General features: G+C 41.4%; 1 protein-coding gene across 1 annotated transcript; it reads left to right on the forward strand.

The window, feature by feature from the left end:
- Window positions 1-15469: 15469 nt before the first annotated feature.
- On the forward strand, window positions 15470-16243 carry LOC149687466 (uncharacterized). The gene has a single exon (XM_089870450.1). The coding sequence runs from the start codon at window positions 15470-15472 to the stop codon at window positions 16241-16243; it is 774 nt and encodes a 257-aa protein (XP_089726576.1).
- The last annotated feature ends 872 nt before the right edge of the window (window positions 16244-17115 follow it).

Here is a 17115-nt window from a genome sequence, read left to right on the forward strand (position 1 = left end):
GGATTTTGATTTAAAATTAACATATAAAAGTTGTGGTACTTTCCTGCCTTTAATTTGGTATCTCTAAATAGATGAAAATTAACGAAATCTATGGAATTTTAAAAAGCCCTCATATGAGCGGTTCGAGTATGAGCTGACCCCTTCGTAGCGGTTTCCCGAAAACGTGGTTTACCGTTACAGCAGTTCCCTAAAAGCAGTGTAAAAGGGGTGTGAAAAACGATAGTGTTAAATTTTGTTCTTTGAACTCAATAGTACTAGGTCAGGTCAAATTTGGCTATAGGTTGCACTTCATAGGGAAGGTTAGGTTCGTTGTACTTGATAGGTTATGATTGTATTTTATATTTAATAGGTAAGGTAAAATGTACCTGGTTAACAATTGTTTAAAATTCTACTTAAAAACTGCTGTTTACCAAAACAGCAGCAGCTATTTCTAAAAAAGGAGTTTTGCATTACGGAGCTGTTTTTCATAACCGCGGTTGCTATTTCGAGAATTGCTCTTCCAGGGACTGCTGCTACATGGTTCACCCGGAATATTATACGGCAAAGCTAATCATTGTAAAAAGTATAGTATTCATCTAAATTAGCTAAATAAATCATATTAAGCGCCCCTACAACCCTGATTAATATTTTTATAAACTGCATGATCATACTGCCATCTTTTTTCATCATTAGTCCAATTGAATTTAATGTTACGCTTTAAAATATAGGTTTTTCATATGTTATTAAGGTTATTTAAGTCTAATAAACTTAATCTTGTTTTATTTATATGATTACATAATTTTTTAAACTTATTGATTTTGCCTTGTTCAAACTTGTAGAGAAGGTCGATATATCGACCAAGTTTCGTTAGTGTATTTTCATAGTGCCACCTGTTCTAGAATTTAACAGATTAGTTTTCCAAAAAAAATTCTATTGCAGTGATTAAATCACATGAATTATATAGGCTAATGATATCATAATAATTAAAAAACATCATACCTTGAAAAGGTTTTTGCAAAAATATAATAATTTCGTGGTTAATATTTTGACGTAAATTAAATGGTAATCTTATAATTAAAATAAGGCATCTAGTTTAAATTATACCCGAAAGATTTCAAATTTACAAATTTCACACCAAAGATAGCATCATGCTCTATGTTTGAGCCTTGAGCTAATTCCAATAAGATCGATTTTTCATACCAAGACAAGAAACGGATTAATACAAGAAATGTCTGACCTTAAGAATTTCCTCCCAATTTTCTACAGCTTTGTAAGTTTTGAAGAGTGTGGTTTATATTCTCATTCTCTATCGGCTTCTATTTCCTTATATTTGTGGCCTTTAAAGATAGGGACACTAGGATTCAAGATAAATTTCTTTCACAGGAAAAAAAAGCAATGAGATTAAAGCGTTACCTTAAAGAATTTACAGCCCAATAAGCCCAGTGCTAAATGTTTTTTCAACCGGTTTAAAACGTATACACTTAAAATTGACAAAGATGTTCACAAAATTTGGGAAGCAATGATATGAACCGTTCCCGTATAAGCGGATCCGATAAAAGCGTTCTCATAAATAACCGCAGCTCCCTAAATTCCGGTATCCTGAATACGTAGTTTACTGTTAATCGATCCATTCCCTATAAATTAATTGAAAAAATTACATATCTACGCTTTTTCAAGAACAATTCCATATTCCGAAAACCTTTTATCATGAAATTAATTATTTTGAAGGGAGTACGTATTGAGAGATCAATATTGAATATTATAAAAAGAGCAAGCGAACTTTGACATAATTCGAAAGGAAAATGTAAATGTTTAATAATGGATGCCAAACCAGGGTGTTGCACGAATTTATACATTTAATTTCGTATATCGAAATGCTACATTTCTAATGTCGCGACTACGAAAGAAAGGTTGCACAGCAATTTCCCTTTCCGTATTTTAGAATTTCTTGGTGATAACTCAGTCTTCATTTGAATCGTCTCCACCCCTTTCTACATTGTTGGCGTTACTTGTACACCTGCTACGTATTACGCGTAATCATTTTAGCACTCGTAAAGAAAATTTCGGAAAACACACAGGGGCGAGGCCACCATTGGGTATTCTCCCTCGCACCAAGGGTCACCGCCAGACGGTGTCAAAGTTGACTACGCGCAGGAGGCTAGTCAACTCGCTTCTAGGCGAGATAGAGAAGGCCCCAATGGCGGCATTCTGTGTATGTAATTTCTAAAATGGTCTACTCACTTACAAATGTACACCGATTACACTGAGTGATCGGTCCTTCAGGCGCTAGCGAGTGTCAAGCCAAAACCATAATCATTCATGAACACCAATGTTTTATAGTGTTAGGTTATTAAGGTTGGCGGGCAAGTCCGGAAAGCCATGTACCGTTCACTGATGTGAAAAGGTTTCGACCTATATTGTAATACTGGCTGAATGTGTTACGACGTCTCAGATGACCCATACACTGGAACCACTGGTGATTTTAAAATTTTATACATTGGAAAAAAAGAGGAAGGGGGGGGGTCGGCGTTAAGTGTGACTTTCTTCGCATTATTGGTAATGAATGATGTGTATACCCATATTGTTTCCGCAGGAAGTGAATATAACAAGTTATTGGTTCTGAGAAGTATTTCTTTTAATGTAATCTTTACCCTTACCTTTGGTTATATCAGAAGTGAGATGAGACTAGAAGTGAAGGGCTCTAGCATTGATAGTAGATCCTGGCACCAGTGAACAAATTTGAGGATTTTATGCCGCTTCCCACGCGCTAAAACTAGAGAGAAAAAAATTGGTCGAGTTCCAAAAACATTTCCTACCCACTTCCCCTCAACCTAAAGCCGCGGAACACGAACGCGGGTGCTGGAATCTAGTTCGGCCGTCTACCGCCGCGAGCGTCTCACGTTTTGGAGGGAAATTCAGAAACCGCTACCAGAGGGCCAACTATTGGTGTGTTATCAAGAATATTCACATTCACCGAGTTAAGAATTTGGTTAGCTCAGTACTTCTTGTCTCATCTCACTTCTGGTTATATTTATATCGATATCATATGTTTCATGTGCTACAGAGAGCTACATACTAAATAAGACCACAAAGAATAAACGTTGTTGCTTTGTCTTTAGTAGACGACATTAGTTTATAAATTATTTTGAGCAAAATAAGTTATTCATCATATTTTCTTAAATATCAGTCATCTCAGCAACTTACAACAGATTTAAACTTGAAAATTTTTCAAGCCAGCCACAATTAAAACTTTGTCCGTCAAGGTGCTTACAAGTTAGTGATCAATCCCTTCAAAATAATTAATTTCATGATAAAATGTTTTCGGAAAATGGAATTGTTCTTGATAAAGCGTAGATATGTAATTTTTTCAATTAATTTGGAGGGAATAGATCGATTAACAGTAAAATCAGTTGATTGAATTTAATATTGATTAAGGATTAAATGGATAAAAATAACTAAAACAATTGCAATATCTGAACTTCAGTCAAATGATAAACCTCACACATATTGTTTGTTTTTTCGACCTTGGTCGAAACCAAGACATTTTTTTATAATATCTGTCTCTTCAGTCTTAATGTAAGTAAAATTTGAATAATTTTATGTTTGCTTTACCGTCATACATTTGGGGTTGTTTTTTTCTAATAGCTTAAAGAAGTACTTAAGTATCGTTAATTACATTTAACTTATATCCAATAGCATGGATTTTCGATAAGCATAATATTGTACTTAATTTATGAAAGAAGTTTAAAATTACAGTATTTGAATTATACAATGTTTATTTGTTTCGTACACTCTATACATATACAGTGTGGTCCAACACCTTCCTTTATGTACAACCCCCAATACTGCCAACGGGTGATGTCATCCTAAATTATACAGGGTGTTAATAAATGTTTGGAATTCATGTTTTATTGTATGCGAGTGACAAGGTACTGAAAAAAATACTGTAGAATATGCCTGAATGCAACGAAATATTTTAAAGCACAGTCCTATACTTGGGCCTCAAAATTAAACCTCTAACGTAAATATTCGATGTGTCTACCATTTTGGTTGAGGCACTCTTCCAGACAACTGTCCATGTCTTGCAATACATTTGCAAGCACTAAACTCATGACACATGGTAAGACTAATGGTATTGTCCGTTAAGGCTTGATGTAGGGGGATATGATAATGGCGGTAGTAATGCTCTTGTAAACCGGCAAAAACAGTAGAATGGCTTAGTGCAACTTCTTATTCCACCGCTCTACTACTAGCATGAGAATGGATTCAAAACTTTCTACGATGTGAAAGTCTCTATCCTCATTACAGACAATACAGTCTCTTCTACGTTCACGATCTTGCACTACCGAAATCACGAAGGTGCTCGCCAATGTCGGAAAAGGTGCTTCGCACCGGATGTTGTCGGTGTGGAGACAATCCTTTAGTTGAACGTTACCGCGACCTTCACCCAAAATAAACATGCTGTCCAATTTGTCCTGGTTTGAATAGGTTGGCATTTTGCTAAGAAACGAGACTAACTACTGTAATTCTACTACTTAGCTGCTACACTGAAAGACCCGGAGTTGAGTTTTCAAAGATTGCCAGTTCGAGCAGGTCATGGTGTGTATAGTGGTGAAGGTCGCTTTAACGTTCGACACGTGACACCGCGGTATGTTTGGTCCTCCAATGTCCTGATCCGAAAGGTACAAACAATTATCATCCTGGTTTTTTGGCTCAGTCTTGCGGTATTTCCGGTCCCATTATAAATACAAGGTCTGTAGAGTTTCAATTGTAACAATACGTCTGATAAAAAGGAACATGTACTGTAAACCCTCCTCCAAACTTTTAAAATTCGCGCCTTTTCAATGGCTCTCTTTTCAATATGGTAAAAAGACGTTTAAATGACAATTGTAAGAATTAACCAGGAAAATGGAGGCTGGGTGAAAGACAAGTGTAGTTCTAATTTTAATTTGTTAGTTTAATTATAAGGTATCCATGAATTTACCCAAAACATTCGTGTTTGGGTTTATTTCACATTAACTTGATTAAGTTTAATGTAACGGCTTATTTAAGCCAGTCGACAGACTGGCTGATATATACGGGTCGTTCGAGTTTCCTGCCTTTGTACGGGCAAATTTTTGGAACGGGAGAGTAGATAATTTTGACGCCAGAAATGGCAGGCCTATGGCTTCAAGCGAATAAACGCCAATTCATTTTTAACCGTTGTGTTGCAAACAGGACCCCTCAGCGTAAGTATTTTTGAGGTGCAGAAATGGCAACCCTACGACTTCACGCGAATAAACGACAATTCGTTTTCAACCCTTGTGCTGCCACGAGCGTATAGGTCGCGTAAGTCGCGTAGGTCGCGTAGGTTTTTCTCGAGGGTAGGCTCTATCTATCTCTTATCATGGTGGGGGATCTTTTAACGACGTACTTGAGTTCAAAATTCTCCTAACTCCAAGGCATTGAGGTTAAAATGCACGTATCTTCGATTCGTTTATTGAGACTTGGACTCTCTTTGAGTTACAATGCACGTATCTCTGTCGTTCTCCGATTTGTTTCATTATCAGTAAGACCAAGCCTTTCATGGAAGGGACACATAAATATCCATTCCGTTTGAAATTAATCATTTCATATTTCATTATTAGTAAGACCAAGCCTTTCAAGGAAGGGACACATATTATAAAAAAACCGTTTTTACAAACGGAAAAAACCTGATATATACTACATCGTTGATTTTGGGTCGCCACTCACTGTTCTTGTCACGGCTTCTAAGGGACAGATATTATTTATTCTAACCGTTTCATATAACACCACCATTTATTAAAGCGGTAACATTGCGTCATGACAATTAATATCACATGTCATGACAGCACCAACTATTAATGCGGTACTCTTAACACATTTTCTTTACTTTTTATTTCGGCTGACATTTTTACCATAACTTCGTTGTTATGGTAAAAAATATTTATTTTTAGCTTCAAAAAATGTCAGCCGAAATAAAAAGTAAAGAAAATGTGTTAAGATTACCGCTTTAATAGTTGGTGCTGTCATGACATGTGATATTAATTGTCATGACGCAATGTTACCGCTTTAATAAATGGTGGTGTTATATGAAACGGTTAGAATAAATAATATCTGTCCCTTAGAAGCCGTGACAAGAACAGTGAGTGGCGACCCAAAATCAACGATGTAGTATATATCAGGTTTTTTCCGTTTGTAAAAACGGTTTTTTTATAATCTTGTTTATCTAGTGTGGATTTAGTTTATAATACAAGTTTCAATAAAATATAACCTTTAATTGCAATTACCCTAAAATATGTGTGCGCTTTTGATGTATTTTAATAATGAATTGAATTAATTCGAAAGTGAAATAGGAAACTACTGCGTGGTTTGGGAGAGTGGATTAAGCTTAAAAGCATAATTTATTAGAATTTTTTACCCTAATTGCAAAGTTTAGTGCAGTTTAACATTTTTGACACATAGTCATTATTTTACCCTAAAACCTTTGAATTTCGCGCCAATCAATTTACTTTAAAGAGAGTTTAAATTAACTTAAGTGTGAAATAGAAAACATTGGGATTTACCAACGGCTTGGATAGTTCTAATCTTAATTAAACAGTTCTTTTAGAAGTTATTAGAGTTTTTATCAAAAAAATGAATTTTTTTCGTTTTATTTCACGTTAATTATATTTAATTGAGTTAAAATGAACGTAGGTTTGCTTTATGGCAGTGTACATTTAGGTTATAAAATGAGTTTCAATATATACCTCACCTTAATTGCAATTTTTGGTGGAATTTTTGATTCTTATTTTATCGTAAACTTTCGAATTTCGCGCGTATTAATGTACTTTAAAGATAATGTAAATTAAATTAAGTGTGAAATAGAAAAAAATGGGGCTTTAGCAACAGCTTGTGCAGTTTTAATCTTAATTAAGTAGTTTATTTAAAAGTTACTCGAGTTTTCACCCAAAATATGTATATTTCATGCTTAAATTCACGCTAATCATATTTAATTAAGTTGAAATTAATGAAGGATTGAGGTTTGGCAGTGTTGATTTAGCTTATAAAATGAGTTTCAAATCATCTTAATTGTAATGTTTAGAAGAGTTTTTAATTTTTTGCCAACGCATTGCGTTCAAGTTTTATCATACCCCGTGCTAAATTTGCGGTAACACAAAGATAATCTATTACACAAAAACGAGTTTTGCTTCGCAGTCCTTAAAAAACTGCATTTATACACAATCCTTGGCGACACTTTTTCAAACCCACAAAGGGCCAGAAATTAGAAATTCTTATATGTATTGCAATTTGAAATTAACTTTAATCAGAAGTGGATCATATTACAGCTCCCTAGAAGTACTGATCGCTGTGCATCAGCATTGTCTCCCAGCACTGAAGGGAAAAGGGTATATGCGAAACGCAGCGGCGAATTTGTGAACTAAACCAGAGGAATGATTTTGGCGCGAAAGAATTTTTAATAAGCGGGGCAAGCAAAAGGAAGTAAAGTGAGGAAAGATTTGAAAGACAAGAGCGCGAAAGGAAACCAGTTGTTCCATACACAGTGTTGGGCTGTGAATATAATAGTAGATGCCCACTTTATTTTTCCGAATTAAAAATTAATTGGCGGTCCAGTACTTATAGGGAGCTGTAATATGATCCACTTATGTTTAATATTTCTCAATTTAGAAACGGGCCGGTTCGAAATGATATCATCCATAGTTGTATGATCAGTAGCAAAAACATTAGGAGAGTAAAGTAAAATTTAACCCTGGAACTGAATATCCTTTTTTATGTGGCCAATGTAGATTTGAGAAATTTACGGTCGTTCGATTTTAAAATTCAACACTTTAGTTTTAAAACTTTCAATCGTTTCGCTTATTTGAAATAACTTGTTCTTTTTGATAAATGTTTTGAATTTACATCGAGGAACCAGTTTTTTTCTTTGACTGCAAGGCTGGTTCGCATTTACACAAATTACTCAAAAACCTTAAAACATTTTCTCTACATATTAATATTTAGTATTTTCCATGAAGGTATAGGCAAAATTTGGTAATATGTAAAATTGTTGAAACGATATATCCGGATAAAAGTATGTAGAAAGACAGACGAAGATTTCTTAAACCAAGTTCTGCGAAAACTGGTTCTCCAAAAACATTTTTCATTGCCAACAGACAGTCTATACCACCTCGTAGACTGTCCTCGTTATGTTTATGAAATATACCGGTTTCCCACAATGAATACCATCTGTTAAGTAACGAAAATATAGAATGCAATGCCTACCGCTCTAGACATAACATCTTTCTAGTTTGGTGCGAATTTAAAAATTTTATTTTCAAATTAGACTCAGTACTAAAAGTTCGTCTAAAATTCAGACTGCGGAAAGTCTACGGTGCTATTCGTTCTGGAACAAAATAACCAGTTAAACGTGCTTTATATAAAATGTAACGTTTTGAAAATGTCACTAAATGTACATTGTATTTTAAGAACTATATTGAAAACTTCGCCAAACACAAAACATATAATTTACTGTATATTGCATGATATATATTTTATAGCACATTTTACTATGCATCGATGGAAAATCGCAATAAAATCGTGACTCTACTGTTGGCTCTACCACAATATTGTCGCGCTATAGAGCTCGGGCGGGCAACGACCCGAGGTCGAAAGACAGACAAAAAACACAAACACCTATAAGCCCCCCTTTATCTGTCATCCCGCGGCTATAAAAGGGGCTCGCGCTCCTACCTAAGGGACGCTTTCCTCTCCCGCGTTAAACGAGAAGGGACTAAGGTTGAACAAACCGAGCCTTTCGAGTTGGGATAACAAGGTCGCCGGCTGAGAAAGCTAGCCCTCGTTATCAAGGCCGTAGAGACGGGACTAAGGTTGTAAAAACCGAGCCCGTCGCGAAAGCCGCTTCCTTCGGGGAAAGTATTTAGTCGCGTCCTCGTTTACGTCCGACCCTTCGCGTTATATTACTGTACGTAGAATCTAGCACAATAAAGAATTTCATTAAAGTAAATACAGTCTCTTTACTGGTGTAACAACTGGTGGAGTCGCCGGGCACGTTTCCATCCCTCAATCGGCACATGCACTACTCCTCCGATACCGAAGATTACTCGGACTGCGCTAGCTCCCTCTTCAATCTTAACCCTGAGGACGATCTCTCACCGCCACGAACGCTTGAAATTACTCGGTATTCCCGACGAACGCAAGGCCTAGAACCTGAATTCTTCCCTACGGAACTCCCGATCAGGACTAAAAGAGCTACCGCCCAGTCATCTGCCTGCCCGCTATACCCCATGGCTACAGCCGCCGATATCGCCGCCGCGGTCGCTGCCGCTTTGGTGCTTTGAACATCGGACAAAACCTCCCAGCTTTTGATCCTGACATACAGGAGGTTACCGGCTGGATCGAACTTTTTGAGCATAGTACTCACAATCAAGCAGATACGTCACGAGTGGGTCACCTTTCCAAAGTATTACAAGGCAAAGCTTTGAAATGGTACACAACTCAACTCATCACTGACCCCGTCATCCGTACTTGGGCTCAATGGAAAGCTGACCTGATAGCAGAATTTAGCCGTTCCAAACGAGCTATATTTAACGACCTTCTCAACCACGAGCAAAAACTCAACGAAGATCCAATCCAGTATTATAGAGACACGCTTTCTCTTTGTTCACTCGCAAACGCCGCTATGACTGATGCCGAGAAAGTCAACTACTTAATTAAAGGTTTACAGCCTCACTATAGAGATAGAATGGTCCTTATGAACCCAACTACCGCCCCGGAGTTCCTGGAAAAGCTCCAACTAATTATGACTATGTCCCCTGCCTCGAGTTTGCACGGGTCTAACGAAAGTAAACTAATTGATGTCCTGACCACTCTCACCAAAAACTCCACCCCCGCTGCCGAGACCCCTACGAACACCGTTCCACTTCTATACCATACGTCCCCCCAAGATGACGTACGCGCTTTACAAAGAGAAGTCCGGGAGTTAAAAAAGGAAATGGAGGACATCAAATTCTTGCTCCAACGACGCGATACGACCCACTCATTCCGTTGCCATCATTGTGGACGCCATGACCATCTCCCATCCTATTGTAACGAACGCTCGAATTCCGGCCAACTTCGACCTCGCTCGCAGTCTCGCGATCGTCGCGATTTTTCTCCCTACCGGGACCACCAAGACCCATCCTCTCACCGAACAGGTCGGGACCCCTCGCCTTATCGGGAACGAAGCCAATCGCCTTTCCGTGGCCGTAACAATTCTCCCCATCCGAACGCTCGTAACGCCCGCCAGGGAAACGGACCAGGGCGGCGGTAACCGGAGGTCCCCAGCCGTCTTATCACGTCGAACCCTACCTCCTCAGTTCTCCCGATAAACTCATAACCATCCCTACATCTATACATAATCATCAATTAAATGTCATCCTCGACTCTGGCAGCAGCAAAAATATTATAAATCCTCAACTTTGTACCGCAATTGGACTCGAAATTAAGCCCGAATGTTCACTTCGGCTCAGGGTGGCAGATGGCACCCTTATTACACCCGCCGGAGTCACTACTCTCACAGTCGCGATGGGCAGCGCCAATTTTACCATTCAAGCACTAGTGGTGCACAACTTCAGTCATGATTTATTACTCGGCTTAGAATTTTGCTATCGCCTCGGAGTGGACCTTAACTTTCGCAGTCGCACCGTCTCTGTGGGTAGTGAGACCTTCCCCTTACCAGATACAATCTTCGATCATTACTACAACGTGCGCTGTACGTTTGATACTACCATGCCACCATTTTGCGAGGTCCCACTGGAGGTTACAATACCAAAACTGTCGGACACTTTCCTGATTGAAACCGCTGACAATACTTTTGAACGGTTTGGGCTCCTGATTTGCAAAACTCTCACCCGATTCCAGAACGGACATGCGGTCATTAGGGTTGCGAACCCATATAACCGGCCTATCGTTCTCCCTCGGAACGCCCGTGTCGCTACGGCCCATGAAATGCTGGAAATCCAGTTTTTAACTACCGAAGCAAACCATAGTGCAGAAGGTTCGATACCAGAAAACCTAGACTTTGGGGACCATCTCTCGTCAACTGAACTGGACCAATTAAAATGCCTTCTTCAGAAGCACGCGTCGGTATTCTCTCAACACGAAAACGACCTTGGGCGCACGTCTCTGGTTACCCATCAAATACATACGGGTGATGCCGCACCCGTCCGCTCACAACCATATCGTAAATCGTTTAAAGAACGAGAAATTCTACAGAAAGAGGTTGAAAAGCTACTCAAGGCTGATATCATTCGACCATCATGCAGTCCATGGGGTGCGCCTGTCGTCCTGGTGAAAAAACGTGACGGCTCCTGGCGTTTTTGCGTCGACTGGCGTAAACTCAATAAGGTCACCAAAAAAGACGTGCATCCACTCCCCCGCATCGACGATACTCTCGATCGCCTCGCGGGGTCACGACTCTTCACCACTCTTGATTTAGCCTCCGGCTACTTTCAAGTTGAACTATCGGAGGCCGACAAAGAAAAAACGGCTTTCGTGACACCGGACGGCCAATTTGAATTCAATGTGCTCGGAATGGGGCTTTGCAACGCCCCAAGTTCATTCCAGCGTCTTATGTATAAAACGCTTGGTGGACTTATGTGGACCGTCGCGATAGCTTACTTGGACGACATAATTATATTCTCTACCGATTTTTCGACTCATCTACAACATCTCGACCAAGCGTTAACTAGCCTTGCCCATGCCAATCTCAAAATTAAACCTAGCAAGTGCTCCTTCGCAAAAAGGAAGATCCGGTATCTGGGCCACATTATTGACGGAAAGGGCATCTCCCCAGATCCCAAACTCCTCGATGCCGTAGCCAAATTTCCGACTCCCAAAACACCCCGCCAAGTTCGCCAGTTCACTGGCCTAGCTGGCTACTACCGGAGATTTGTTAAAGGATTTTCGCAAGTAGCCAAACCACTGTTCGAGCTCACAAAGAAAGATGCCCCGTTCGTTTGGACTGATGACGCCGAAAAAGCCTTTCAATACTTGAAAGGTTGCCTGACATCTTCGCCCATTGTCCAACACCCTCAATGGAATCAACCTTTCGAAGTGCACACCGATGCTAGTGCTTTCGGTGTTGGGGCTATTTTGAAGCAAAGGATAGATGGCAAAGAACACGTCATTGCCTACGCAAGCGCCTTGCTCAACGCGGCTGAAAGGAACTATAGCCCAACAGAAAGGGAATGCTTAGCCATTGTCTTCGGTGTCAAGCAGTTCCGACCCTACATATTTGGCCGGCAGTTCACCATTGTTACCGACCACCATGGCTTATGTTGGCTAACCACCGTTAAAAACCCTAACGGACGTCTCGCCCGGTGGTCCCTCGAGCTGCAGGAGTATAACCCGATTATCAAATACAAGGATGGCCGTACCCACCTCGATGCCGACGCTCTATCACGCTCTCCGTTAGACCAGCCAGCCACCGCAGAATCCTTGCTTCTTTTACACACTCACACACCACCATGCGACTTCCGGACCTTCGATATTCAGGCCCTCCAACTAAAGGATCCATTCATGCTTAACATCATCCAGCTCCTCAAGACGTCACACGGTCAATCCGCACGGAAACTGCGACGTGCATCGGACTGCTTCGAGATAAAGGACGGCCTTCTCCATCGAAGGGTACGAAATCAAACCCAATTTATAGCCGTAGTGGTCGCACCAAAGGAAATGCGATCCAGTATCCTTCATGGCCTTCATGATGACGTCCAAGCCGGTCATCTGGGGTTTCGGAGGACGTGGGAACGTATCCGCTCCCGTTTTTGGTGGCCGAAGATGCTCTCCCACGTTTCGAATTATGTCTCATCTTGTCTTGGCTGCCAACAACATAAAACCTACCCGTTTAAACCCGCCGGACTCCTCCAGCCAATACCACCAACAACGAAGCCGTTCCACCGTGTGGGGATTGACAAACTCGGACCCTTTCCCGCATCGAACGACGGCAACATTCATATCGTCGTCTGCACAGACTATTGCACCAGAATGGTCGTGGCAGCTGCCATTCCCAAAGGCACGGCGGAGGAAGTGGCCAAGTTCTTAACATCAAACGTTATCCTCCAATATGGCGCGCCAAAGGAAATAATAAGTGATCGTGGGACCGAATTTAATAATAAAACTGTGGCTGAAATAACCCGCTTGTTTAGCGTGAACCATCGTCGGACGACCGCGTATCACCCTAGAACGAATGGTTTAGTGGAACGATTCAACAAAACACTTTCTGATATGATTTCCCAATACGTTTCGGAAGATCACAAGGATTGGGACCGGTTCCTTCCTCACCTAGTATTCGCGTATAATACTTCCATCCATGACATAACCGGCTATAGACCGTTTTACTTACTGCACGGTTATGAGGCCGATCTCCTTCTTGATGTTGCCCTCCAGCTACCATCCAGTGCAGTGCAAAGTCAGTTCGGCTTTGAAAATATTCTCTACGCCCAGAGAGCTCGAACTATGGCTGCGGAGCGCCACGCTATCTCGCAAACAAAAAATAAAGAACGGTTCGACAGAAAGCGACGAGAAGCCACGTTCAATGAAGGGGATCTCGTGTTCTTACGCACCCCCAGTGATGGGCACTATCATATCTTTTTTGAATCTGATACTTTATTTGATAGTTGGAAAAAAATCCACCTATCATTTGACCGATTTTGATAGTGATAGATCAGCCTATAAATGATAGGCATGAAAAATTGAGTTTGAAAGTTCCGATTCCTAAGGAATTTTTTTGATACTTTTCCTGATTCTTTAGTTTTTAAGAAAATTTAATTTGATTTAAATTTGATAGGTATCGCTACCTATTAAAAATATTTAAAAGCAAAAATGATATTTCTAATATATTTAATAAAATTTTAGTGAATTCCTTCCCTCTTCCCGGTAGGTCTGGAGAGAGATCTACCCGAGGCCGACTAGTAGCTACTACGCATCAGCGGTGCGCAAGTACGTCATCACTGACGTTAGAGAAAGAGAAAACCAAGTTTCAAATTTCTAAGCCTAACGACTTGCGCCGTCGCGACTCACGCGAGAGTAAATTTTAGCAGGGATAAGGGAGTCAGATGGATTGGAAATGATGATGGGCGACCTGCGGCACCATATCTCTCCCAGTGTACCTCGCGCACGCCCCTACCCTTCCGTAGGCGATTGCCAAGTGCTGCCGCGTAGCGCCATTTTATTTGAATGAGAACTAGCTTCTATTTTTGAGATAGAGGGAGCGTCCTTTACGATTTCGTCCGGCACGACCCTACCTAACCGCTGGGGATGATGGGAGGACTATGGTGCCGTAGGTGGGGGTACAAAGGCTACGCTTAAGGTATGGGGGTTTCCACTCCATTACTCTCTCCTTCAAGATTTTAGCGGCCGACGGTCCGGAGAAAAAAATCGCGCATGCGCCTGAAAAAAAAGAGCCTCGGTTAGGTCTCAGGGCTCTAACCCGGAATCTGCTAACTCTCGCCACCCCTCCCGCGAATCGGTTTATTTATTCTAGTGATCAGTCAAAAGAAATTACACATAAAATTAATCGGAAATTTCGCGGTAGTAAGTTAGTAACTAAGCTCCTTCTCCTTATTTCTGTTATCTATTTCATCACGGGAACTTGTAAAAAACCTATCCTTGATAGGTAAGAAATTGATAGGTGCAAAATCCAAAATATTTTGATAGGTAAAAAATTGATAGGTGCGAAATCCAAAATATTTTGATAGGTAAAAAATTGATAGGTGCGAAATCCAAAATATTTTGATAGGTAAAAAATTGATGGGTGCGAAATCCAAAATATTTTGATAGGTAAAAAATTGATAGGGGCGAAATCCAAAATATTTTGATAGGTAAAAAATTGATAGGGGCGAAAACAAAAATATTTTGATAGGTAAAAAGATATATCGAAATAAATGTGCCCAACACTGCGCACCCCCCGTCGAATTCCAGGAAGGTCTGAAAAACTATTACATCAATATGCCGGTCCCTACCGAATACTACGTCAAACCGCTCCGAACGATTTTGAAATCATTGATTCTACTGGTACTAAAACGGATCTAGTATCAATTGAACGTCTCAAACCATATTTTGCACGAACGGATTATGAAGAAAATCTTCCTTCCCCCGCTCCGAAGAAAGTATCTTTTCAAACCGCCTCGTTAACCTGCCAATTTGACCCGGACGACGCACCTGCTTCCCTCTCTCGGTCTCCACAACCACCTGCGGCAACCCCCGTAATTCCTTCCCCCGTTTCACCAGTTCGACGGTCAGAAAGACGAAGGCGTTGCCCGGATCGCCTCGTGTATCCTACTCCCTAACGGGGCCCCTCGGCGAAATGCAAAACAACATCGCGAACAATAGCCGGGGTAAACCCTTTTGCCACGGTCCCCGATGTTAGTGTATTGGAATCGAAAACACTTCATTTTCCATCCATTTTGGCTGCAACGCGGACAGTTTTGATATTTGCTCTCACACCACCATGAAACCCGGCCAAAAATCACGTCGCGTACGACATCGTGCCCATCTTAAAAATCTTCGACACACGGACCCTCTACACCCCAGCCTTGTTCACTTGCTGACTAAACAGGAACGTCGCCGCGAACGTAAACTTCACGCTCGGACCCTTGCCTCTGAACCATCAACCACGAATGGCGTGGCCTTGGTTGTTCCTGAGTGTTTGACCCGCTTCAACATCACCCTCTCGCGTGCGGACCTCAACGCTCTACAGGCCCAGTCACCCGGTTCCACGCCCGTCAACGCTTTGGCAATGTACCTCCGCGTAGTATCCGACCCCTCGACATCCTTCGTCTTCCCATGTGAGACGGCCAATGAACCTTTTGCCTCGGACGCCATAACGCCCGTTTGTTCTACCACCGAACACGTTACCGATCTCTTCGGTTTTCATCGGCTCATCCTCCCGCTCAACCTGCCGTCCGGATGGAGCGTTGTATTTATCGACCTCCCAGGCACTACAATAACTCACGTCGACCCTCTACAGGACTCTTCCCCAGGCGTCATTTCACGTGTCCGCCATTATCTCTCGGAAGAGGCCCGAATCCGCGGTATTGTGACGTTCGACGCCGATGATTTTCGTACAATGCGTCCCGACTTCACTCCAGCGCTGCGCGCCGCCGACTCGGGCGTTTTTGTCGGCGAGTACGCTCGTCGTTGGACTCGAAATCTCCCGTTGACGTTCGACGCCTCCGCTGACCTCCGCCGACGTATGATCCTTGATCTGGTTCAGGACGCCTAACAGAACCTTCACCATTTCCTGCCACCCATCATCATCTATTCGTTATTTTCAGTTTCAGTAATTTTTGTGCTTCCTTAATTATATTTTTTTTGTTTATTTGTTAGTATTTTTGTTTTTATTATTTTTGTTTAACGCCGGGTCGGCTTTTAATTTACGGGGGAGCTGTCGCCCTATAGAGCTCGGGCGGGCAACGACCCGAGGTCGAAAGACAGACAAAAAACACAAACACCTATAAGCCCCCCTTTATCTGTCATCCCGCGGCTATAAAAGGGGCTCGCGCTCCTACCTAAGGGACGCTTTCCTCTCCCGCGTTAAACGAGAAGGGACTAAGGTTGAACAAACCGAGCCTTTCGAGTTGGGATAACAAGGTCGCCGGCTGAGAAAGCTAGCCCTCGTTATCAAGGCCGTAGAGACGGGACTAAGGTTGTAAAAACCGAGCCCGTCGCGAAAGCCGCTTCCTTCGGGGAAAGTATTTAGTCGCGTCCTCGTTTACGTCCGACCCTTCGCGTTATATTACTGTACGTAGAATCTAGCACAATAAAGAATTTCATTAAAGTAAATGCAGTCTCTTTACTGGTGTAACAATATAGCTCAAAAGTAGTTTTCGCGCACAGCTTTCGCCAATCTGACAGAATAAAAATTATTTGTAAAGCCAGATTTCCATCTGCTAAAATCATATGGCAGGCTTTATCAACCGGGGTGAGATAACGATCGAGTGTACTCATTCGATGAGTGTTCGCACCTTGAAAATTAAAATGCATTTTACACTCGGTAGTTGAATAACAGGTCTAATAAGGGTCCTTAGGGGATGGAAAATCTGGGCGTTCCTTCGATACATATACCACGTCACGCGTAAGGGTACCCTGTAGCAC

Source organism: Phalangium opilio, unplaced genomic scaffold, assembly GCF_054372755.1.
Source record: "Phalangium opilio isolate 3A_F unplaced genomic scaffold, DU_Popi_V2 ptg000031l_1, whole genome shotgun sequence".
NCBI lineage: Eukaryota > Metazoa > Arthropoda > Arachnida > Opiliones > Phalangiidae > Phalangium > Phalangium opilio.

What these genes read in the sequence shown, in the direction of transcription:
- LOC149687466 (XM_089870450.1), top strand. Translation starts at nt 15,470, where the DNA reads ATGAAACCCGGCCAAAAATCACGTCGCGTACGACATCGTGCCCATCTT.